Source organism: Anoplolepis gracilipes, chromosome 7 (genome assembly GCF_047496725.1).
Source record: "Anoplolepis gracilipes chromosome 7, ASM4749672v1, whole genome shotgun sequence".
NCBI lineage: Eukaryota > Metazoa > Arthropoda > Insecta > Hymenoptera > Formicidae > Anoplolepis > Anoplolepis gracilipes.
In genome coordinates, this window is record NC_132976.1 from 2,757,025 (window position 1) to 2,776,093 (window position 19,069).

The 19,069-nt window shown below is 33.0% G+C and overlaps 5 protein-coding genes across 6 annotated transcripts in view; 2 read left to right on the forward strand and 3 right to left on the reverse strand.

The window, feature by feature from the left end:
• Positions 1 to 834: 834 nt before the first annotated feature.
• Dlic (dynein light intermediate chain) lies at positions 835 to 5,087 on the reverse strand. 2 transcript variants are annotated; one of them, XM_072896174.1, is made up of 10 exons: positions 4,937 to 5,087; positions 4,677 to 4,750; positions 4,134 to 4,250; positions 3,807 to 4,037; positions 3,407 to 3,617; positions 3,141 to 3,329; positions 2,954 to 3,068; positions 2,745 to 2,861; positions 1,980 to 2,145; positions 835 to 1,918 (listed from the first exon to the last, which is right to left on the reverse strand). In XM_072896174.1, exons 1-10 carry the CDS (start codon positions 5,023 to 5,025, stop codon positions 1,800 to 1,802), a joined length of 1,428 nt encoding a protein of 475 aa, XP_072752275.1. In that variant the 5' UTR covers positions 5,026 to 5,087; the 3' UTR covers positions 835 to 1,799. The 2 variants fall into 2 exon arrangements, with proteins under 2 accessions (XP_072752275.1, XP_072752274.1); XM_072896173.1 differs by having other exon boundaries at positions 2,721 to 2,861.
• Positions 5,088 to 5,678: 591 nt separating this feature from the next.
• Positions 5,679 to 7,785, reverse strand: Mrpl15 (mitochondrial ribosomal protein L15). The gene is made up of 6 exons (XM_072896182.1): positions 7,650 to 7,785; positions 7,221 to 7,527; positions 6,836 to 6,987; positions 6,399 to 6,564; positions 6,129 to 6,288; positions 5,679 to 6,041 (listed from the first exon to the last, which is right to left on the reverse strand). The coding sequence occupies exons 2-6, from the start codon at positions 7,326 to 7,328 to the stop codon at positions 5,740 to 5,742; spliced, it is 888 nt and encodes a 295-aa protein (XP_072752283.1). The 5' UTR covers positions 7,329 to 7,527; positions 7,650 to 7,785; the 3' UTR covers positions 5,679 to 5,739.
• Positions 7,786 to 7,851: 66 nt separating this feature from the next.
• Positions 7,852 to 10,466, forward strand: Wwox (WW domain-containing oxidoreductase). Its single transcript, XM_072896175.1, has 7 exons — positions 7,852 to 8,093; positions 8,228 to 8,292; positions 8,656 to 8,892; positions 8,968 to 9,163; positions 9,245 to 9,430; positions 9,512 to 9,767; positions 10,006 to 10,466. The coding sequence occupies exons 1-7, from the start codon at positions 8,002 to 8,004 to the stop codon at positions 10,228 to 10,230; spliced, it is 1,257 nt and encodes a 418-aa protein (XP_072752276.1). The 5' UTR covers positions 7,852 to 8,001; the 3' UTR covers positions 10,231 to 10,466.
• Positions 10,467 to 10,639: 173 nt separating this feature from the next.
• Tango6 (transport and golgi organization 6) lies at positions 10,640 to 15,022 on the forward strand. Its single transcript, XM_072896156.1, has 8 exons — positions 10,640 to 10,781; positions 10,901 to 11,003; positions 11,084 to 11,324; positions 11,416 to 11,940; positions 12,096 to 13,313; positions 13,382 to 13,583; positions 13,837 to 13,988; positions 14,061 to 15,022. Exons 1-8 carry the CDS (start codon positions 10,733 to 10,735, stop codon positions 14,364 to 14,366), a joined length of 2,796 nt encoding a protein of 931 aa, XP_072752257.1. The 5' UTR covers positions 10,640 to 10,732; the 3' UTR covers positions 14,367 to 15,022.
• Positions 14,736 to 19,069, reverse strand: part of Rab3gap1 (RAB3 GTPase activating protein subunit 1) — a 30,072-nt gene continuing 25,738 nt past the window's right edge. Inside the window, exons 7-14 of the mRNA XM_072896157.1 lie at positions 17,248 to 17,305; positions 17,049 to 17,139; positions 16,819 to 16,960; positions 16,284 to 16,464; positions 16,093 to 16,192; positions 15,390 to 15,709; positions 15,068 to 15,268; positions 14,736 to 14,966 (exon numbers count right to left, since the gene is read on the reverse strand). Coding sequence (XP_072752258.1) covers positions 14,736 to 14,966; positions 15,068 to 15,268; positions 15,390 to 15,709; positions 16,093 to 16,192; positions 16,284 to 16,464; positions 16,819 to 16,960; positions 17,049 to 17,139; positions 17,248 to 17,305 — 1,324 coding nt within the window. The remainder of the gene's footprint in view (positions 14,967 to 15,067; positions 15,269 to 15,389; positions 15,710 to 16,092; positions 16,193 to 16,283; positions 16,465 to 16,818; positions 16,961 to 17,048; positions 17,140 to 17,247; positions 17,306 to 19,069) is intronic.

Genomic DNA, 19,069 nt, shown 5'->3' on the forward strand with positions numbered 1-19,069 from the left:
GCGATTAAAATTTTGATTATATTTATTGCATAAACGTCTTTTATATTAACTTTATTAGTAATAAATAAATATATATTATAAATTTATAAATCAAACTTTATTAAGAATGCGCCAAAAATGTTAGTTTAAGACTCTTGAAAATATAGATCTATCATTGACACAATGATATTTTATATATTGCATAACTATCATTTTCATTATGTATTAATTGTAAGGTAGCAATTTGCATTTGTGTCATAAATTAATTATAAAAGCATGTTTATCTATTCTATTTTCTCTTTTGTGACAATTTGAATTATGCATTTTTTGTTTTGTATATATTTCATGTAACATGTAGTAGTGTTTTTGTTGTACATCCCTTCCGAGTTTGAATAATGAAAGTAGACATTTGATTTCAAAATGTTCAATTATTTGGCGATTAACTCATTGTCAATCTTGAAAATTACTTATACTGATACATCTTAAATAATATGAAATAAACATATATAAAGTAGAATTATTCAAACTCGCAGATCATTCCTATGTTGACAGTTCTATATATTTTACTGTCTTGAATTTTATTTAGATATCAACATTTATCGACATACATATAATACAAATTATACAATACTATAAATAAAAATATGACAATCTAAGTTAGATCAGCAAATATGTCTGATAAAACATAATGATATTTCATTATTTATCGCTTTAATGTATCCCATTTAATAACGAAATAAAGGAATTTTGTAAACTTGCCATACAAAATCCCTTATTATTAAATATCGCATAATTAATTTGTAACTAAACTTATATAGTAAATGGTTATTCTGAAAATGAGTATAAGAGACAATATATACGAAAAATTATTTATTTTCTTTTCGGAGAATTTAAATTTCATATACATATAGCCACATTTATATATATTGATAACTGAATGTACAGATTTCTTTTCATTTGTTTGTGTGAGTTGAGTAAGATACTCACAGTTTTTGAAATCTACAAAGAAATTATTGAATTTACACGCGCGATATAAACATCCATTCCAGTCTCATACCAATAGCTAATTCCTAAATATGAAGACTGCATTGCGTCTTCTGTCAAAAGGTCTCGTGTATTTTATGAACAATTCGTATAAAAGACTATCTCACACATTCGCACAATACATTCACAGCGCTAACGGTACTTATGTCAAAAGTTAGACCGAATCGTCGTAGAACTATTTCGTAAAGGGAAATGATTTAGTACGAAACACATTAAAAAAGTATTCGCTTATAAAAAAAAAAGAGACAAAAAGATGTGCATTCGTGTGGATATAGCGAACACGTTTTCACGTATATATACGAAGGGGAGATTGCTAAATAATTTACTATGACCAGGCGCTGGGGTATGTGCGTAAAGCCTATATTTCGATAATATTATATTAAATATTTTAATTACATTAATTTAATAACTTGCTAGTTGTTCTCTGTTCTGATATTTAGTCAGACACAACACTCGGGATTGTCGCAGAGTTGTGTGACAGATTATATATTTTATTTTTTCCTCTTTTTCTTTTTTAGAACTTTTTCTTTTGTGGTTTTATTCGAGTTAAACTACCATTGATTGATTAGAGCTAAATTTTGTTTCTTCACGACCTATTTTACCATTATGCTCATTCATTGTTGTCATGTCATGTAGTACGTGCGCGATCTATCTCATTGGAACAAATACAGTACAGGAATCCTAATTCTCAATTTTCTTGTTTTAATTTTATCCGATGGCAGCACGAAACTTATCATTCCATCAACAATGAGTCGCGAAGAAAAAGCGTGTTACCTTTAACATTCAGACGATGAGTTTAAGTTAGGTGGTGAAATTTTCTTGGTCCGAGTGAGACGATCTAATTCCGCCGCTGCGTCGTTGCACATCGTCGCTTTATCCACTGGTGGTGGAGCCTCTGAGATACAAAATGTTTGTTTTAATATTTTCGTTACAGAAAGAAATTTATTATAACATACCAAGTTTCAGGGGACTCGTCCCTACGTTGCCTGGTGTTCCTGGTGAACCAGGCTGTACACCAGTCTTCTTGTAAAGAAGAGAATTGAAGAAATTAGCTAAGACACCCTCTCCTGACGGCGTAGCGCCGGTACCCTTGGGATCCAGCTTCTTGTTCGGCGATGCCACCTATTCAAAAAAATTTTAGCGTGTCTGTCCAATTTTAAAGCATTATTATTATTATTATATTTTTAATCAACAGATCATACCACATAGATTAGAACATGCTTTCAAATGTTAACTAGAGTAACCACACGAGATGATGATTTGGAATTGAAATTACATGGATTGTTACTGCATGTTAAATGAAACAAATAGTTTGATATTGGATATGATGTCACTATATTAATGTATTGCAATCTTATCATTCCATTAAACAAATTCATTAGACACATTAAGCAATATAGGTCTTCTAAGAGACAGGCTTATGATACATCAAGGATAAAAATACATCTGCTTTCAACATTGAATGAGTCATCTATATAGATAAACGAAACAACTATGTGAGTACAATTATACTGCATAATGACAAATGGCACAAATACATATACCAAGTTATAGAATTAATGATTTTGTAATGGATATCGTGACGAAATTTGATAAATGGATCACTCGTACGATTCGATGAAATTAGTAGCAATGCTGTGGTACCTTTGATTTGACACGCAACATGAAGAGCATGCTCTACTTATAAATGGTATAACCTGTATAATTGGTCCAGGGCTTGCCTGATTCCGAGTCGTTGGAGAACGAGTGGGGTCTTTCAAGCCGGATAGAGCAGCTTGCTGTCGCGCGAGAAAAGCTTGCTCTTCTTCCGCCTGAATCTCCATTTCTCTGGCAACGCACTAAACCGATGATGTAAATAAATCAAATGTTAAACTATTGCATTTGTGTTATGTTAGAACAATTGCATTAGAAAAACAATACGATGGCATACTTTCCGATTTATCGCTGGCTGTGCAATAACGTCGCGATAGTAATCGTTCGCCTTCATAGATTGCAAATTCTCGTGTAGAATACTAATCTTCTTCATGTTATCCCAACCAGCAGGTCTGCATATAATGTTCATTAACATACATAAGTGTAAAAAGAAGTTTTATCAGAAATGCAAGAATGTCCCTTACATAAGTACTGCGTCCTTTTCAACAACCAATGCCGGCGTTCTAAATGGTAAAGAATATATCCTATGCGTAAGATATTTATACAGTAGATCACAGTTTTTGTCTTCTTTCGCCGATGTGTAGAAAAGGCCCGCGCCATATTGCAAGCAAAACCGCCTGATCCACTGCTGCATAAAATCGAAGTGTTCATCTCTATGTAGAAATAAAAAAATTATGTAGGATTAATATTTGTACCAATTTATACAGTGCATTCTTCAATAAATACACACTTGTAATCCTGTTCTTTTTCCAGAGTGGACATATAATCTGTTTTTGTTATGACCACGACGACGTCTAGGCCCAAATTGGTTGTAAGTACTCCCTCTGGTAAAGGTAAGCTCTCAGTGGTATCGTCATCCAAATTACGACTGGTACGTCGTAAAGGACTCCCTGGATCTAACTCGTCTCCTGGTTCTGTATAGTCTTGCCATTTTTTAATATCTAACAAAATAAAATTGTGCAATATTATATAAGTTAAAATATATTCTGTATATAAAAATACATTTTAAATTAAGAAAATTTGATAGTTGAAACAAACAATAATTAAAATGACGAGCAATATTTGTGTTAACATTGAAACAATGATGCAATATTATGTATTTTACATTTGTCATGTTTTATTCTACTTACTAAGCTGCCTGCATTGTTGCCTAGTATCATTATCTAATGGTAATTTATCAATATGATCGCCTAATAATGCCGCCCATGATTGAAGCTGATCGAGAATCGCCCATGGTGTAGTCATGGCAGCAACTAACATTACAAGTGTATGCGGAAACCTCTCTTTGTTCAGAGCAAATCTCAAAAGATTTGCATGACCTGGGTCTCCATCCAGAACCCATACAGATAGCCTTGTGTGGTCTACAAAAAGATCATATATCGTGATGAGATTGTGACATCTGTCAAAATATTCTGGCAAATTAATAATTAGAATATCCAAATTAATTTTGTACCAACCATCCCGATAATCATCTCTTACATCGATGTATGCAAATTCTAACCCGGAACCTTTCTTTGGGTCTTCTACACCTTGTAGTTTAGCTATAAGTGTAGTTTTCCCACTTTCATTGTCACCTAACAAAAATATACCATTAAAACGCAGATACACATCTCCATATTTACAGTAATTATCATAGAATAAGAATATCATATATTACATTTGTTATTAATAATATTCTAATATTCTTAAGAAAAAACAAATATATTTTTCTCCGAAATACTTGAAACACATTAGTACGACTGTATGCAAATTTCAAAAGAGATTACGAATATTGTTGTGATATAACCTGTCAATACGCTATACCAGAAGTATCATGTGTATGAAAAAAATCAGAGTGAAAAAACCGATTTATCTCCGATTGATAATATTAACACAAATATGGCGATGTAAGACTTTTTTCTGCCGATGACATACGCGTCTGGCAGCGGTAGAGATACTTAATATGCGTGCTACATCGGCCTACGGTCGATCGGGCACGATCGGACCTCGTTGACATTTACCTAGAACGAGGACATTTTTGTTTGACGGTAACTTGTTGTTGCTGCTGTTCTGCACTTCTGCCAGAATAGACGACCTGCGAAGCATACGAGTAACATCATCGAGAAAGAAGTAAATTGAAAATGCTGAATTTTTCTCACGCAACAATAGGACGTGTCATGCGAAGTGGAAGACCATCTCTCTCACGATAAAAGACAAACGGGCATTCTAGTTTCGCGGCGCATTTCGATAAACGGATAACCGTCACGCGAACATCACGTACCACAAGTTGTCCTTATTCTCGATGTCCTCTTTCTTTTTCGGCTGAAAGCCATTGCTCTGCAACATCGTATCAACCATCGTCGCTGCCATTATTATCCATTTGACAGGAATAAGGGTATCGATTGCGAGCGCGCGAGCATGTAGTGGCACGCGGGTGTGGTACGACTGCGGATCGATTATATCGTAGTTCGATTTCGATTAATCACCGTCAAACAAATCGATTTTTACAATCGAGATTATCAAGATGCTTGTTCGATCGATCAGACACTATAGAGAGATTCCGTGTTTTCTTTTTCTAAAAATATTTTAAAATAATTTCAAATATTGAAAAATAATCTAAAAATATAAACATGTAATTTAATAATTATTTTAATTACTTTACTAAAACTTAAAAAATTATAATTACATTTTCAACAAAATTTTATTGAATTTAAAAAAAAATTAATTTTTCTTATACATTTAAATAAAAATTTATTTATTTATTAAAATTTTAACACATATCTTGATTAATCTTTTTAATGTAAATGGAAAATGTTATATTTAAACTAAAATTTTTTTATATAATTCTAAATACACTATTATACAATATTTTGTTACGACTTTTCTCATAAATTAAATTAATGAAAAATAAAATATTAGTTGAACGCTCTGTCAGTTCTCTTGTTAAAAGATACTTATTAAAGTATTATATTATTATATATTTAGTAATTATATTCAATCCGATAATTTTAAAACAAGAACCGTTTTACATCGTAAGAATATCATTTATTAAATCTAATTTACACTATTTTATATTTTTATGCTTCAACTTGCATAAAATTTCTTCAGATATTCAGCTTTAGGTTTCAATATCACTTTATCAGTAAGACTGACTACCCAACCGGGTTCCAGACCATAAAACAATTGTCGCGGATCTTTACGCTCGGATAGCATCTCGTAATCGGGATCATCCTCGATTTTCGGTAATTCGTAGCCATATTTTTGCGCTAATATTAATCGTTCCTGAGAGATCTTCTCAGGATCGGCTAAATATCCTCTCGTGGCGGCGCTAGAATAATATTCCAGGCAATCATTTGGCGGTAAAAGTCGACGCGGTATCGGATCACCTAGATACATTTTATATAAGAATTACATATAATGCAAAATTGTTTTCTAGGAATTTCAACAAAAGATATATTACTCTCTGAAATTACCTCTGTTGAAAAATTGTTCCGTGTCTTTCATAGCGTGAAGGCAATTTATGTCATAGTAAGCAGTTGTAATTATACCGCCATTTCTTTCGATAGCTGCAATTACAGGTTCACTAGCCCATTGTACCTCTATATTAACTTTAGCTTTAAAACACTGTGCGCCCTTAAACCAAAATTTTTACATTATCAGATATATATATATATATATATATACACACACACAATATTAATATTAAAATTTAAAACACTTAGGACAAACTCTTGAAACATTACCTCGTCTGTTAAGTGAACACCCTCATGTTTCCAATTTATATTAATATGATATAATTTAGTATTTAGCAATGATACAAGATCAATCGGCTTAGTGATATCCAATCGATTCGTATCAATAAACATCTGCAGTTGTTGTAAACTAAGTGGTGGATATTCTCGTCTTAAACTGAAATTCAGAGTAGCATTGTTTTTCAAAAATTTTACATATATGCATATATTACACACACACACACACATATATATATATATATATATATATATATATATATGTATTTATTTAAATTATAAATATTTTTAATATAATTTTTCAACAACAATATATAAAAATAAATTAAGTAATTCTAATCATGGATTATCAAATTAATTAACAAATTCGTCTAAAATTATAAAATGCCTCTAAATTGTAATTTCATAAAATAAATAGATTTAAAACTTACTGGTGACCTCTGTAATAAGGTTCTATACCAAATCTCAAGTAGAAAGGGGTATTGCCAGTCTCATATCCTAAACGCATATAATTCTGTCTTTGCCCAGAACCTTTTTGTCCAGCACCATGTTTATTACCACCATGTTGACCTCTGCCACGCTCCTATGTGGGAATAACAAGAGATCAAATGATAATAAAACCAAAAAATACCATTGTTATAGCATTTGATTGAAAGTGTATTTAAAAATACAAACGTATAAAAATCAATCCAATACAACATTGCAATTATATACACATGCGTCTATTTAAATTTTTGTAAGAGATGGCATATAAATTATTATATTTTTAAAATTATTGTATTATAAAATATTATTTTCTAATTGTAATGTTCTTACGCCTGTCGTCTTTCTCGAACCAGGATTATCTCGAATATTTGATAACGTCACTCTAGGTAACACTCTCAACATGGATAATGCCAATTCTTTTCCTTGCTTCCCAGCCATGTCGACGTAAATAATTTCTTGATCAACAATTTCTTCATCAACAAAATTAAATTTCTAACCCCACATTACATGTCACGCGGTGACAACTGGCGTGTACCATGTACCATGTGGCGTAATCATGAAATACTACTTCATGGGCGTATTCATTGATTCATGTACACTAGCGTCGCATACATCCATTTTACAGAACTATATATTCCTTTTGATGATGATAAAATAGTTGTTATTATGAATAATGAAGTGAATCATGAGGAAGACATAGAAAATCCTAAAAAAATTTTTATTTTATGTCAAAAGTATTACAATCGTGACATATCTTACCCGAGAAAATTGATGTATCCATACAGACTTATGTATTATTGCTTCTTATTGGATGACTTTGTCCAGCTCATCTAAATAGTTCGGACATAAATCATAGCATGGACACGAACCATGTGACATTACCTGACGTAACAGATATAGTTCACATCTTTCTCAGAGAGCGGTGGCCGCTTTCAGCTTTTAGGTTTCTCTCTGATATAAACGCAGAAAAAATATCATGAAATTGTGAATGACACATTAGAAGGATTGAATACACGGATATTAATAATAAATTAAAAGCTTTTGATGAAAAAAATATAGTGTAAAAAATGTAATTTAAAAAATAGATATTTATATAGAATCTTACAAGGAGATGGTGGTTTTGAATGATTCCGATAGTGAAGACGAGCTACCGCCAGGTTGGGAGGAGAGGACAACATTGGACGGAAACGTTTATTACGTGAAGTAAACATGTTTTCTTTCTTTTTTTTTTCTTTTGCAATAAAGTGTCATTAATTCAAGAGCGTGATAGAAAAAAATTTGTAGCATGAAACTGCAGAATTTGTTAGTCATTTAAAAATTATAATATTGTTTTGCAGTCACTACACTAAAGGCACACAGTGGACGCATCCCAGAACCGGTCGTAAGAAGATTGTCGACGGAGGTATGTATTTTTATTTTAACAGTTCTATGTCATGTTGAATACAACATATGGTTTACCACATACGATCATTCTGTATATAATTCCAAACAATATTTGATTTTATAAAACAGCTTGCAGTTTGTAAGTAGTAATCAGCTTAAAAATTTTTACATAATTATGTATGGAAAAAAACTTTTTGCTTGTGATTTTAATAATTATTATATTAGATAAAATTAATAATAATAAATTAAATATAGGATATTCAATGTTTAATCACATTTTCCACAGAATCTAATTTAGGAATTCAAAAAATTACTAATAATAAATATATATAGTAATTAAAATAGAAATAAAAGATTCAGATTCAGATTTAAAAATTTTTAGAATTACCACCTGGATGGGAGAGGTGTATATCAGATGATGGTAAAGTGCTGTTTGTAGACCATACAAATCGTACAACAACCTACACCGATCCACGACTAGCCTTCGCTACTGAATATAGAGAGATGTCTCAGCCATTACGACAGAGATTTGATGCAAGTAGCACTGCTTTAGCAGTGTTGCATGGTCGAGATTTACGTAACAAAATCGCTCTGGTTACAGGAGCCAATACAGGCATTGGTAAATAAAAGTTGTGCTAATACACATTAATTATCCTTACAATTTTACTGATTAGAGAAAACTGCCTGCATACAGGATTTGAAACAGCTAGATCATTGGCTTTACATGGCTGCAATGTGATATTAGCTTGTAGAGATGTAGAAAAGGCTAATGAAGCTATAAGATGCATTCAGAAAGAAAAGGAGACTGCTAATTGTGTGGCTTTAGAAATGGATTTATCATCACTGCGTAGTGTGAGAGAGGCTGTCGAGCAGTTCAAGCAGAAATTTAAGTAATTTCATTATACATATGTTATTAAAATAGTATAGTCATTAATTATTTTATTTTACAATGAAATTTTCCAATTCCTTAGATCTCTCCATATTCTCATATTAAACGCTGGTGTGTTCGGAATACCTTATCAGCTAACAAATGATCATAACGAAACGACGTTTCAAGTCAATCACTTGTCACAGTTTTATCTGACACTTTTGTTAGAGAATATTATACAGAGCTCCAACAATCCTAGAATTGTAATACTCTCCAGTGAATCTCACCGGTAATATCTCAGTATATTCTACTTCATTTAATTAAATACAAAATCGGAATCTTTGTAACTAAATTATTATATGATTTACAGGTTTTCAATGATACGTACGCCAGAAGATATTCAACGATCAACTTTGTCTCCTCCACCGCACAAATACTGGTCAGTGGGAGCGTACAACGACTCGAAACTCTGTAATATTTTATTCGCGCAAGAACTAGCCCGAAAATGGCCCTCTGTAAGCGTATTTGCTTGCCATCCTGGTAACTTGGTGTCTACATCCATATCACGTTATTGGTGGCTATGGCGATTATTATTCTTCTTCGTACGACCATTCACAAAGTCATTGGTATGGAATAAATTTTCTAAGAAATTATTGCAAATTGCAGTAAATATTATAAAATGAAAAGAGCGAGTTTTGTAGAAGAGCATAAGAAGAAATATAATTCTTTAAATTTATATTCTTTTAAATATTTACATTTCTTTTTTAACACTTTCTTGGTTTATTATATTCCATATTGTTTTATTTGTTACACTTTATGAAAAAAAATAGGATAACAAACAACATATTATATAATGCATTACAGCAACAGGCAGCAAGCACAACAGTATTCTGTGCTACAGCTCCCGAACTAGAAGGTGTGACAGGAGGCTATTTCAACAACTGTTTTCGTTGCCAGCCATCGAATCCAGCACTAAATGTTGCATTAGCTGCGCGATTGTGGACTTTCAGTCAGGATATGATAGCAGATAGTTTAAGAATAGATGAGGATAATATAACAAAGATATGTAATATATATCGAAGATTATAATAATATCATATATACAGACAGTTATAATTTATCAATTATTTAATAACAGGTGAAATGGGAAAGAATTTTTTAATCATATTATAATTATACATATGTATTTGTACATTTGTAAGAAAAAAAATAATTAAGAATTAAAAACAAAGACTTTTAGAGAGAGAGAGAGAGAGATAGAGAAATATGATGTAAAATGTAAATAGATCCAACCAAGAATGATTGATTAAATAGTTTGCTCTCGATTTCTTTTTTAATTTTTTTACAATTTCCATTCATTTTTTAATAGTACATAAATATGTAAAACAAAGATTGATTTGATAAGGAAATAAAGATGTAATTATAGTTTTTTTAATACTACTGATTTTAACACATATGAACGTGTTGCACATAAATTACGTAACATGTCACGTGACTCGTAATTGTCACGTGATTTACGTAGAGTTAGTAGAACATAACCTAAACTAACAAATTTTCTTTAAATAAACGTCAAAGAAATGTCAAAGGAAGCATGGATTATCACGAAGTATTATCCACATTAATATCCAGTAGTGATGGTGGTATATATTTAAAGATAATAAGTTAAATAAATTACTATAGTTTTAAATATAATGACAAATTAAATAAATATCATTATTATATAAATTGCATTTTAACCTAACTAAACTTATATTTGTAGAGAATGTTAAAAACTTTGATGACAAGCTGGCGCGAATATTGGAGAAAGTAATGCCGCTTCTACCAGAAGATATAAAGCAATCGATCAGAAATGTTAACATCAGGTAAAATTTTATACTGCTAAAAGTATTCATAAGGCTAAATGTATAGGAACCAAACATTTTAGACATGTTTTTATTTACAGAAATCAGTATCTACAAACAATAATTTATATGCTACGCAACATTAAAGAGGAAAATGCAAAAAGAGATACTGATGCGCTCATTAGTGTGAAGCAATATTGTTCTGTCAAAATTGCAGTGGAATTAATAGTGTCTATTGGAATTATACCTTTCCTATTATCTGGTGTTGGTATAGATATGGCTAAATTATATCCCAGAGCTTTAAAAATTTGTCAAGAGGAAGAGGAATTAAGCTGCCTAGAGGTAAGAGTGTTTTACCAGTTCTTGCAAAATAAGATTTGTATTGTGTAATTTTGTATGATAACTTTCACTGCATATTAATTTTATGTTTCAGAAATATGAACAATTATGTTTTTCAACACATTCACTCCTAGAACTGTTTGATGACCTCAACTTAAGACCAGCTGTACTTTCCCAAATTGGTTCTTTAATGGCTGCCCTATTACAATTGTCTCATGCTCCCCTGGCTAAACCTTCGAACAAAGTTCAACCCTCCAATGCAAATAAACAAGAATTTCATATGACGACAGAAGAATACCAAAGGCTACAAAATCGCCAAAAAGAATTTCATAGTAAATTTAATTCATTATTAAACAATTGCCCGCAGTATATATGTTTCCGGGAATTAATGATAATTCTTGGAATGCAAAACGCGCCAAAGTGGCTGCGTAGAGAAACTCAGAATTATTTAATTAAAATACTTGTACAATCAAATGGAGTGTCGTCATTAATCGCTGCGATTTGTGAAGACGATCTGGATCTGGGTGCAGATTGGGGGAAACTAGAAACAGTTTCTAAATTGATAGCAGCATCTCATGGAAAGAATGCCGAAGAGTATTATAAAGCTGTATGTCCACAGGTACATCTATATACATATTTTTATGCATGTCAATAATTACACATATATATTTTAAGAAATATATAAAATATATTTTTTAGAGTATATATAAAATATATATTATATAATAGATTTGTCATGTTTTTATTGTCCTTATAAGTTTTTTGTTTTTTTAGATTTTAGATCTTCTATCTTCAGGAAATACAAACCATAGTTCGATAATAGCAAATTGCTGTATCAAGGCCTTGTATGATTACAATCCGGATGCTTGTCGGAAATATATTATAGAAGTTATTTGTGCACCTTTACTAACAAAAGAACCGTACATTATGAAATCCGAAAAGGAAGTAGAGCAATGTATAGATAGTTTAGCAAAATGTTTTTTAATGGAAGATGCCAAGTTTAAGCATCTGCCTTGCACGATTATTTTGCGCGTTGCTACGCCTCTATTCTGCCTGTATAATACAGTTCGTGAAAGTGCTTGTATATTAAAAATGAATTTACGACGACTATTATTGAAAATTCTTGAGGAAGAGACTACGCGAGAAAAACTTTATGCAGCTTTCCTGGGACACGATACATTGTCAGAATTCGGAGATTACGTGACGGCACAGTTCGGGCCAACCGGTGGTCTCCAGATTACTGACCTGAATAAAAATTTGAAATACGAAGAAGTAGCTGATACCGTTTTTGAACTGGTATCCATCGCAAAGGATTTATCTCCTAGCTTATTCTGTTATATGTTAAAGTTTTTGTCTAATATAAATAAGTCCAGCTACAAAGTTGAACGACACACAGTGCTGGAAACGGAAGATGATAAAATAGAACACATCACGATACAATTGGCGGCTCACAAGCTTCTGTCGCAATTAGCCAGCACTAGTACCATTCAAGACGCACAAGTAAAAAATCCCACGCCACTGCTGTCATTTATAAAGTCGTTGTTCGATGCGTATACAAAGAGTTATCAAGATCAAATGGAAGAGAGCGAATGCGAAATGCTGTACATCAGTTTAATGCTGATAAAATTTCTGGTTGAGAAAAAAACTATGCTCGAAATCAATCTGTTAAAAGATTTCGCTACGTTTTTAGAGAACCATCGCAAGAATTCGAGTTTGCCAATACAACTTAGATCGTTGATCGACGAAGTGATGGCCTGCATCGTGACATATAATCCAAACGAAAAATCTCGAGTCAAAAGTGAAGAAAGAAAACATTATCAAGACATGTCGATAAATCCTACGACGTCGAACAAATTTGACGAGGCCATTAAGGATCTTGCGGACCCGTTACTTCCTGTTCGTGCACATGGTCTCATAACGCTTACAAAAATGATCGAGAGTAAAGATCCTTGTGCCGTTGCGCGAAAAGGAATCATTTTGCGTTTGTTCCAGGTAATTTTTAAATGTTTCACTAAACCATTCCTTTTACAATTTATATCACTTCGACGATTTGATTGCAGGAAAATTTGAAACACGAGGATTCGTTTGTATATCTGGCATCTATTAATGGACTCTGCGCGTTGGCAACTGCATTCCCAAAAGAGATCATAGAGATATTGATACCCGAATATATCGATATGCCCAATCGTGCAGACGTGGAAATAACCGTTGAAACTAGGATAAAACTCGGGGAGATATTGGTCAAGACAACGAGAACTTTGGGTACGCATAAAAATCCCTTCTTTATTATTCTCTCTTACATGATTTTTAAAAATCATATAAATTTTTTCCTCTAATAAAATTATATTAATTTCTTTTCTTTTCTGTAAAATTATAAAATATATCAATAACAAATGATCATTAACGAAAATGCATACATCCGGGAAACGATAAAATAGAATGTAACTAACGATTTCTATATTTGCGAGTTTCGAGCAAGAAGCAGGCGTACTAATCGAAACGTGACATTTCTTAGGTGAAATGAGCGTAATTCATAAGAACGTGCTAGTCAACGGGTTTTTGTGCGCGACACGTGACGCGGATCCCTTGGTACGAGCCTCCAGTCTCTCTTGCTTGGGAGAACTCTGCAAGGTTTTGAACTTTCGATTAGGAAACATTCTTATCGAGGTACGTATATACATATAAGGTGTTCAGGAAACTGAACGAGTCTCTCTACAAACTTGATTTTAATACTTTTAGATTCTTTACTGCATCACATGCATAATAAAATCGGACAAAACGCCCGAATGCCGTCGTGCCGCTGTGTTAGTCGTTACACTTCTATTTCGCGGCCTCGGTCGAGACACGTTGAACAGTCTCGGAAGCGATCTAGTCGACTTGTACCGTGGACTGAAGCATTTGCGTGATAATGATGACGATCCTGTACTACGGCTTCACGCTCAATTGGCCCTGGAGGAGATCGATCATATTGTACGGGACTTTCTAGCCGCACCGCCTAAACTTGAAAAGAGAATATTTTTATTGGATCCACCGTCGATTCCATGACACTGATAAAAACGCAATATTTTGTATATACAACGCAATAAAAATTATATTTAATTTGTAAGTCTAGAGATAAATATTTTCTCTAAAAGATAATATTATCTATTTACAATATGCAGTAAGACGAACAAAAATCTGACTAAAAAAATATCGCACGTTATACTGTACACACGATTGTTTCTTGCGCTTGTTTTCACCATGGGAATGAAATCGAAAGCTGCCTGATATGTTGAAGAAATAAATTGTCGGCGAGGGGAAAAAACAAAGAAAACGAAATGTATACACATGATTCGTAATCACTCTTAGTCACCGCAAGCACGACGTTGCGGACAATTACATAAATTCGACCACGACGGCGAATACCATTCGACATTACAGGAATGTCGTATCTTCGGAAAAGAATCCGGCTAAGCGAATGTGATCTCGTTTAAGACAGGCATACAGTCGCTGTGGTTGCGGGGTGGAAGCCGGCGAAGGCCGCGGCATTATTGCTCGTAGAATAAACTCCTTGCACGACGGTTCGGGAAACATTTTATATCGACCATCTCCCGCGGCGTTGACTGCGTTGTTGCTGTTGCTGACGGACGTCATCATGTGAGCGGCCTAACACACGTAAAATAAAAATATTTTATATTGAAATATATGTGTAATAATAATAATCATGACCTCTCTCTCTCTTCTTTTTTCTCTGTAAAAATTGTTACCTTTTGAGCATCGCGGAACATTGCCGTTATTCGTGCTCCGATGTCTCCCCTGGAACCGCCAGGTACGCTCACTTCCTTTCCTCGCATCAACTGAATCAAGAAGGCTGTAAATTCTTTGGAGTCTTTACCGCCTAACTTGTGCTGCAGCGAATTCACCTGTGCGACTAGCGCCTCCACGCTCTCGATGTCGCGGGTGATTTCCTGAGAAAGAATTGAATAGCTTGTTGTATAAATATATAATATTTATTAATAAATTTCAATATTCCAAATTTAATAACAATCGTAATAGTCCTAATTATAGATCGAAGATGGACGTACATACCTCATATAATTGTAACTTTTGATAAATCGGTTTCGTCGCAAATTGCAGTTTATTGAGTATGCTCTGCGCTACGTCAGACAGACTTGGTAGAGCCTCCTGTTTTTGCGAACTCAGGGTGTGGAGCGCGGCATGCGTCAAAGACGGCAGCAGGAGTTGCGCTACCTGGCCTATTCGCTTCGAGCACAGATAATGTAGAGCCTTCTCCGCTTCTCGCGTATCGTCGAACAATCGTTTCTGTCGGTGCGCCGGAACCGGTTGCGACGATGCCCACGTCGTCGACCACGGATTATCGGGGATCATCATACGCGGCGACAAGTGACCTGCATTTTAAGATTTGATGTAAAGAATGTTGCAATGCTACATCACTAAAATTTCAGGACATCCCTTTTATATATTTATATAAAATATTTCAATTTAGAAAACTTAAATTTATATATTTGCCTTGTAGCTTATAAATATTCTCGTGCGGTCTTTCGTACATTATTATTATCAATCTTGACATAAAGCTTGTGTTTTTTTTTTTAGTAAAAAATAATTTAATATCACAGTTATAATAAATTTCTTAAGGCAAAGAACCTTCAATTATTTGATTGAGATAGGCGACATAAATAAATGTGATTACGAATATAATAGATTTTTCAAAAAGTGATATATATATATATATTTCTAGAAATTTTCTTTGTGTAACGAAAACAATACTGACCTTTCCCTTGTCCCCATTCATCGACACCTTCGTCGTCGATCCAATCTCTCGGGGAATACCATCGAATGAAGTCCTCTAATCCTGCGCCAGGATTTGCTGCCTGTATTATATATAATAAAAGGAAATATATATGTACACACGCACACACTTTGCAAAAAGATTCATCGCCAGATTTTAAGATCAATACAAACCTTGAAGGATTCCATGTCGGATAGCAGGGATGCGCTCATCATCCGAGCTCGCATTTCGGATGCGTATTTGTCGGTACCGAGTTGCATCATCACCTGCGCGTCCTCCTCCAGTTGATCCTCCGTCTTCGGTACCGGATCCTGCGTGATTGGTAGATAAAGAGGATCTCCAGTTTGAATCAGCCTACACATTAATTTCCATAACGTTAAGTCACAAAACCATGTATATTTTCAACTTCAACTTATTCCGCCCGCAGAATAATACGAATATCATATACATAATTGTAAAAAATATACATATTTAACTCTCTTTATTTAAACAACAAAGACGTCAACAAGATGTTGAACATTGTTCACGCTGTTTATTAGCACACTAATTTAAAGAGTATCATATATTTTAAGATACTAATTTAACTTTCGTTCTTTTTTAGATAATCAAATTGAAATATTCCAACTTTGCAAATCAAGAAGAGGAATTTCACTTTATAAATTCGAATCTCTATCAATTTACGGGTGTCACTCGCTAAAACAAGCCAACCTGAGTGATGGGTGTTTAGCCAATCTTCCCGCGGGCTTGTTCCACAGCAGGTGCTTCGCCTTCAGTTGCATCCTCGTAGACGAAATCTCATCATTTGCCAGTTCCTCGCTTGAGCATTCGAAGAATTCCTCTTCCTCGGATTCTGCGGAAACCGAAGAGTCAAGTGTTTTCAAGTTTCTCCATCGACCGTCCTTCACACGTGAAAGCGCAATTAATATTGTGAGTGTTACCTGTCTCCTCTATATCATCACTCTCCACACTCAGAGATCTATGTGCATTCTCCTCCCTCGTCTTCTTTCTTGCTATGCAGCAATTCATCATCTACACCCACAAAAGGTAAGAATGAAGTCAATGGCATTTTTTTCTTTCTCAAAGAAAACGCATAAGTTACATAAGCGTTACATAAAATATTTGGTAATTCGCGTATACCTGCAACTTTTGATGCAACAAACACGTGCGAACGGAATCTGGAAAACCAGGCCCGACTCTGAAACAAGAATACAAAGACTGTTGCATATCGTGAAACGACTAGATTGACTCGAGAGCACCATTCTAAGGTGGAGATCTATCGCATCCTAAATGAATTTCACACATTTTTACTTTTTCCCGAAAGATAAATTTTCTAAACGTCATCAAATGAAATTAGAAATTACCGCAGTTAGAAATTTAATGTATATCTCATACATAAAATATTTATATAAATAATATATCTTATATATCGATCTGTAGCACATTTATAAATACGTGGAAAAGATCACAAGGAAGATTACAGATTGGTGTTCATATGACGAAGAAAATGTTAGATGTTAGAGTTAAATAGGTTTGTATGTGACACCAATTATCAATTTAGTAACCAGTTGCTTCCTATATTTTATAGTAACATTTTAACATGTACACGCGTAGCGGTAATCCGCATATTCCACATACATGCAGTCGCAATAAATTACATTGCATCTTCTATCGTCAGTAATAAATATCTAGCTGTGCTAATTACATGTATCAAATCGTACGCGATGTTATTAAAGTCATCGAAGTTATTCGAAATATTTATGTGTACCTTATACCTGATAAAATGATGTCAATTAACATTGTAGCACAGTTGAAAGAATGTATTTTTATTTCTATTATATATAAAACAATTTTTATTTTTTCAAAAATAATTAAATAATATTTTTTACGTATTTATTACATTTAGGATTTAATTGTAATTGTATCGTTCATAATAATGAAAATTAAATATGGATAGAAAAACATATTCATTTTTTAAATCTTTCGAAAAGAGTATATTTTCAATTTCTCAAAAAAAAAAAAAAAAAGATCTAAAATTTCAGTTTTAACTTCAATCTACCTTTTTTACAAACTATCTAAATAAATTAATTAGATTTATTTATCAAATTTATATAAAATTAAGCTGCAATAGCAGCGCATATGACGCTAAAGACACAACTGCAATATACTTATAAAATTTTGTCGCGTATAGCTGGCTCAGGGACACGATTGGAAGTCGAGGGAAGCAACAGGTGAGGGCTAAGCTCGTTCTCAACCTTTGAAAGGTTTTATAATCTTAAAAAAAGGACAGAGTATATGTGATGTAATCATCATAGAGGAAGATGCATATAAATGGCTAAGATTCTACTCAGAAGAGTCAGAAAATCTTAACAACTTTGCACATTATCTTATTTGTTTAACACTGGAAGTCTCGAGCGGTTTTTCTGACTATTTCTATTTTTTAGATTAGATTAGATTTCTTGTGTAAAAGATGGGATTCTGAAATTTTATTTTTTACACAAGAAATAGGGTATTAATTTAAAAAATAAAAATAAAAATGATTGGTCGGTATTCCTAATGTTAATACATAAACTTTAAATCGGTGTGGCATGCGAATGAAAAGTATCTTATTGTCAGTAAATAATGTGTTATTAAATTAATTAAAATATTAAGAACTGCAAAAAAGTGTAATTTTCTTTTTTTTCAAGTTTCTGCTTATAAATACAAAACTGCGTGATTACAATATTCTTTTTGACACGTACATTATGATAAACGATTGTAATTAAAAATTGTCCAAAATGTGTTTATTTAATACATCTTTTTAAAGTAATATCGTTAAGATATTACTATATATTTGTAATACTATATTATTATTATATTATTTTACTAAATATATGTGTTCTTCAACACATAAGTGAAATGTGCGAAACAATTTAAATATCGTCGAGTCAGAGGACGATATTCAGTACTTGACATGATCACG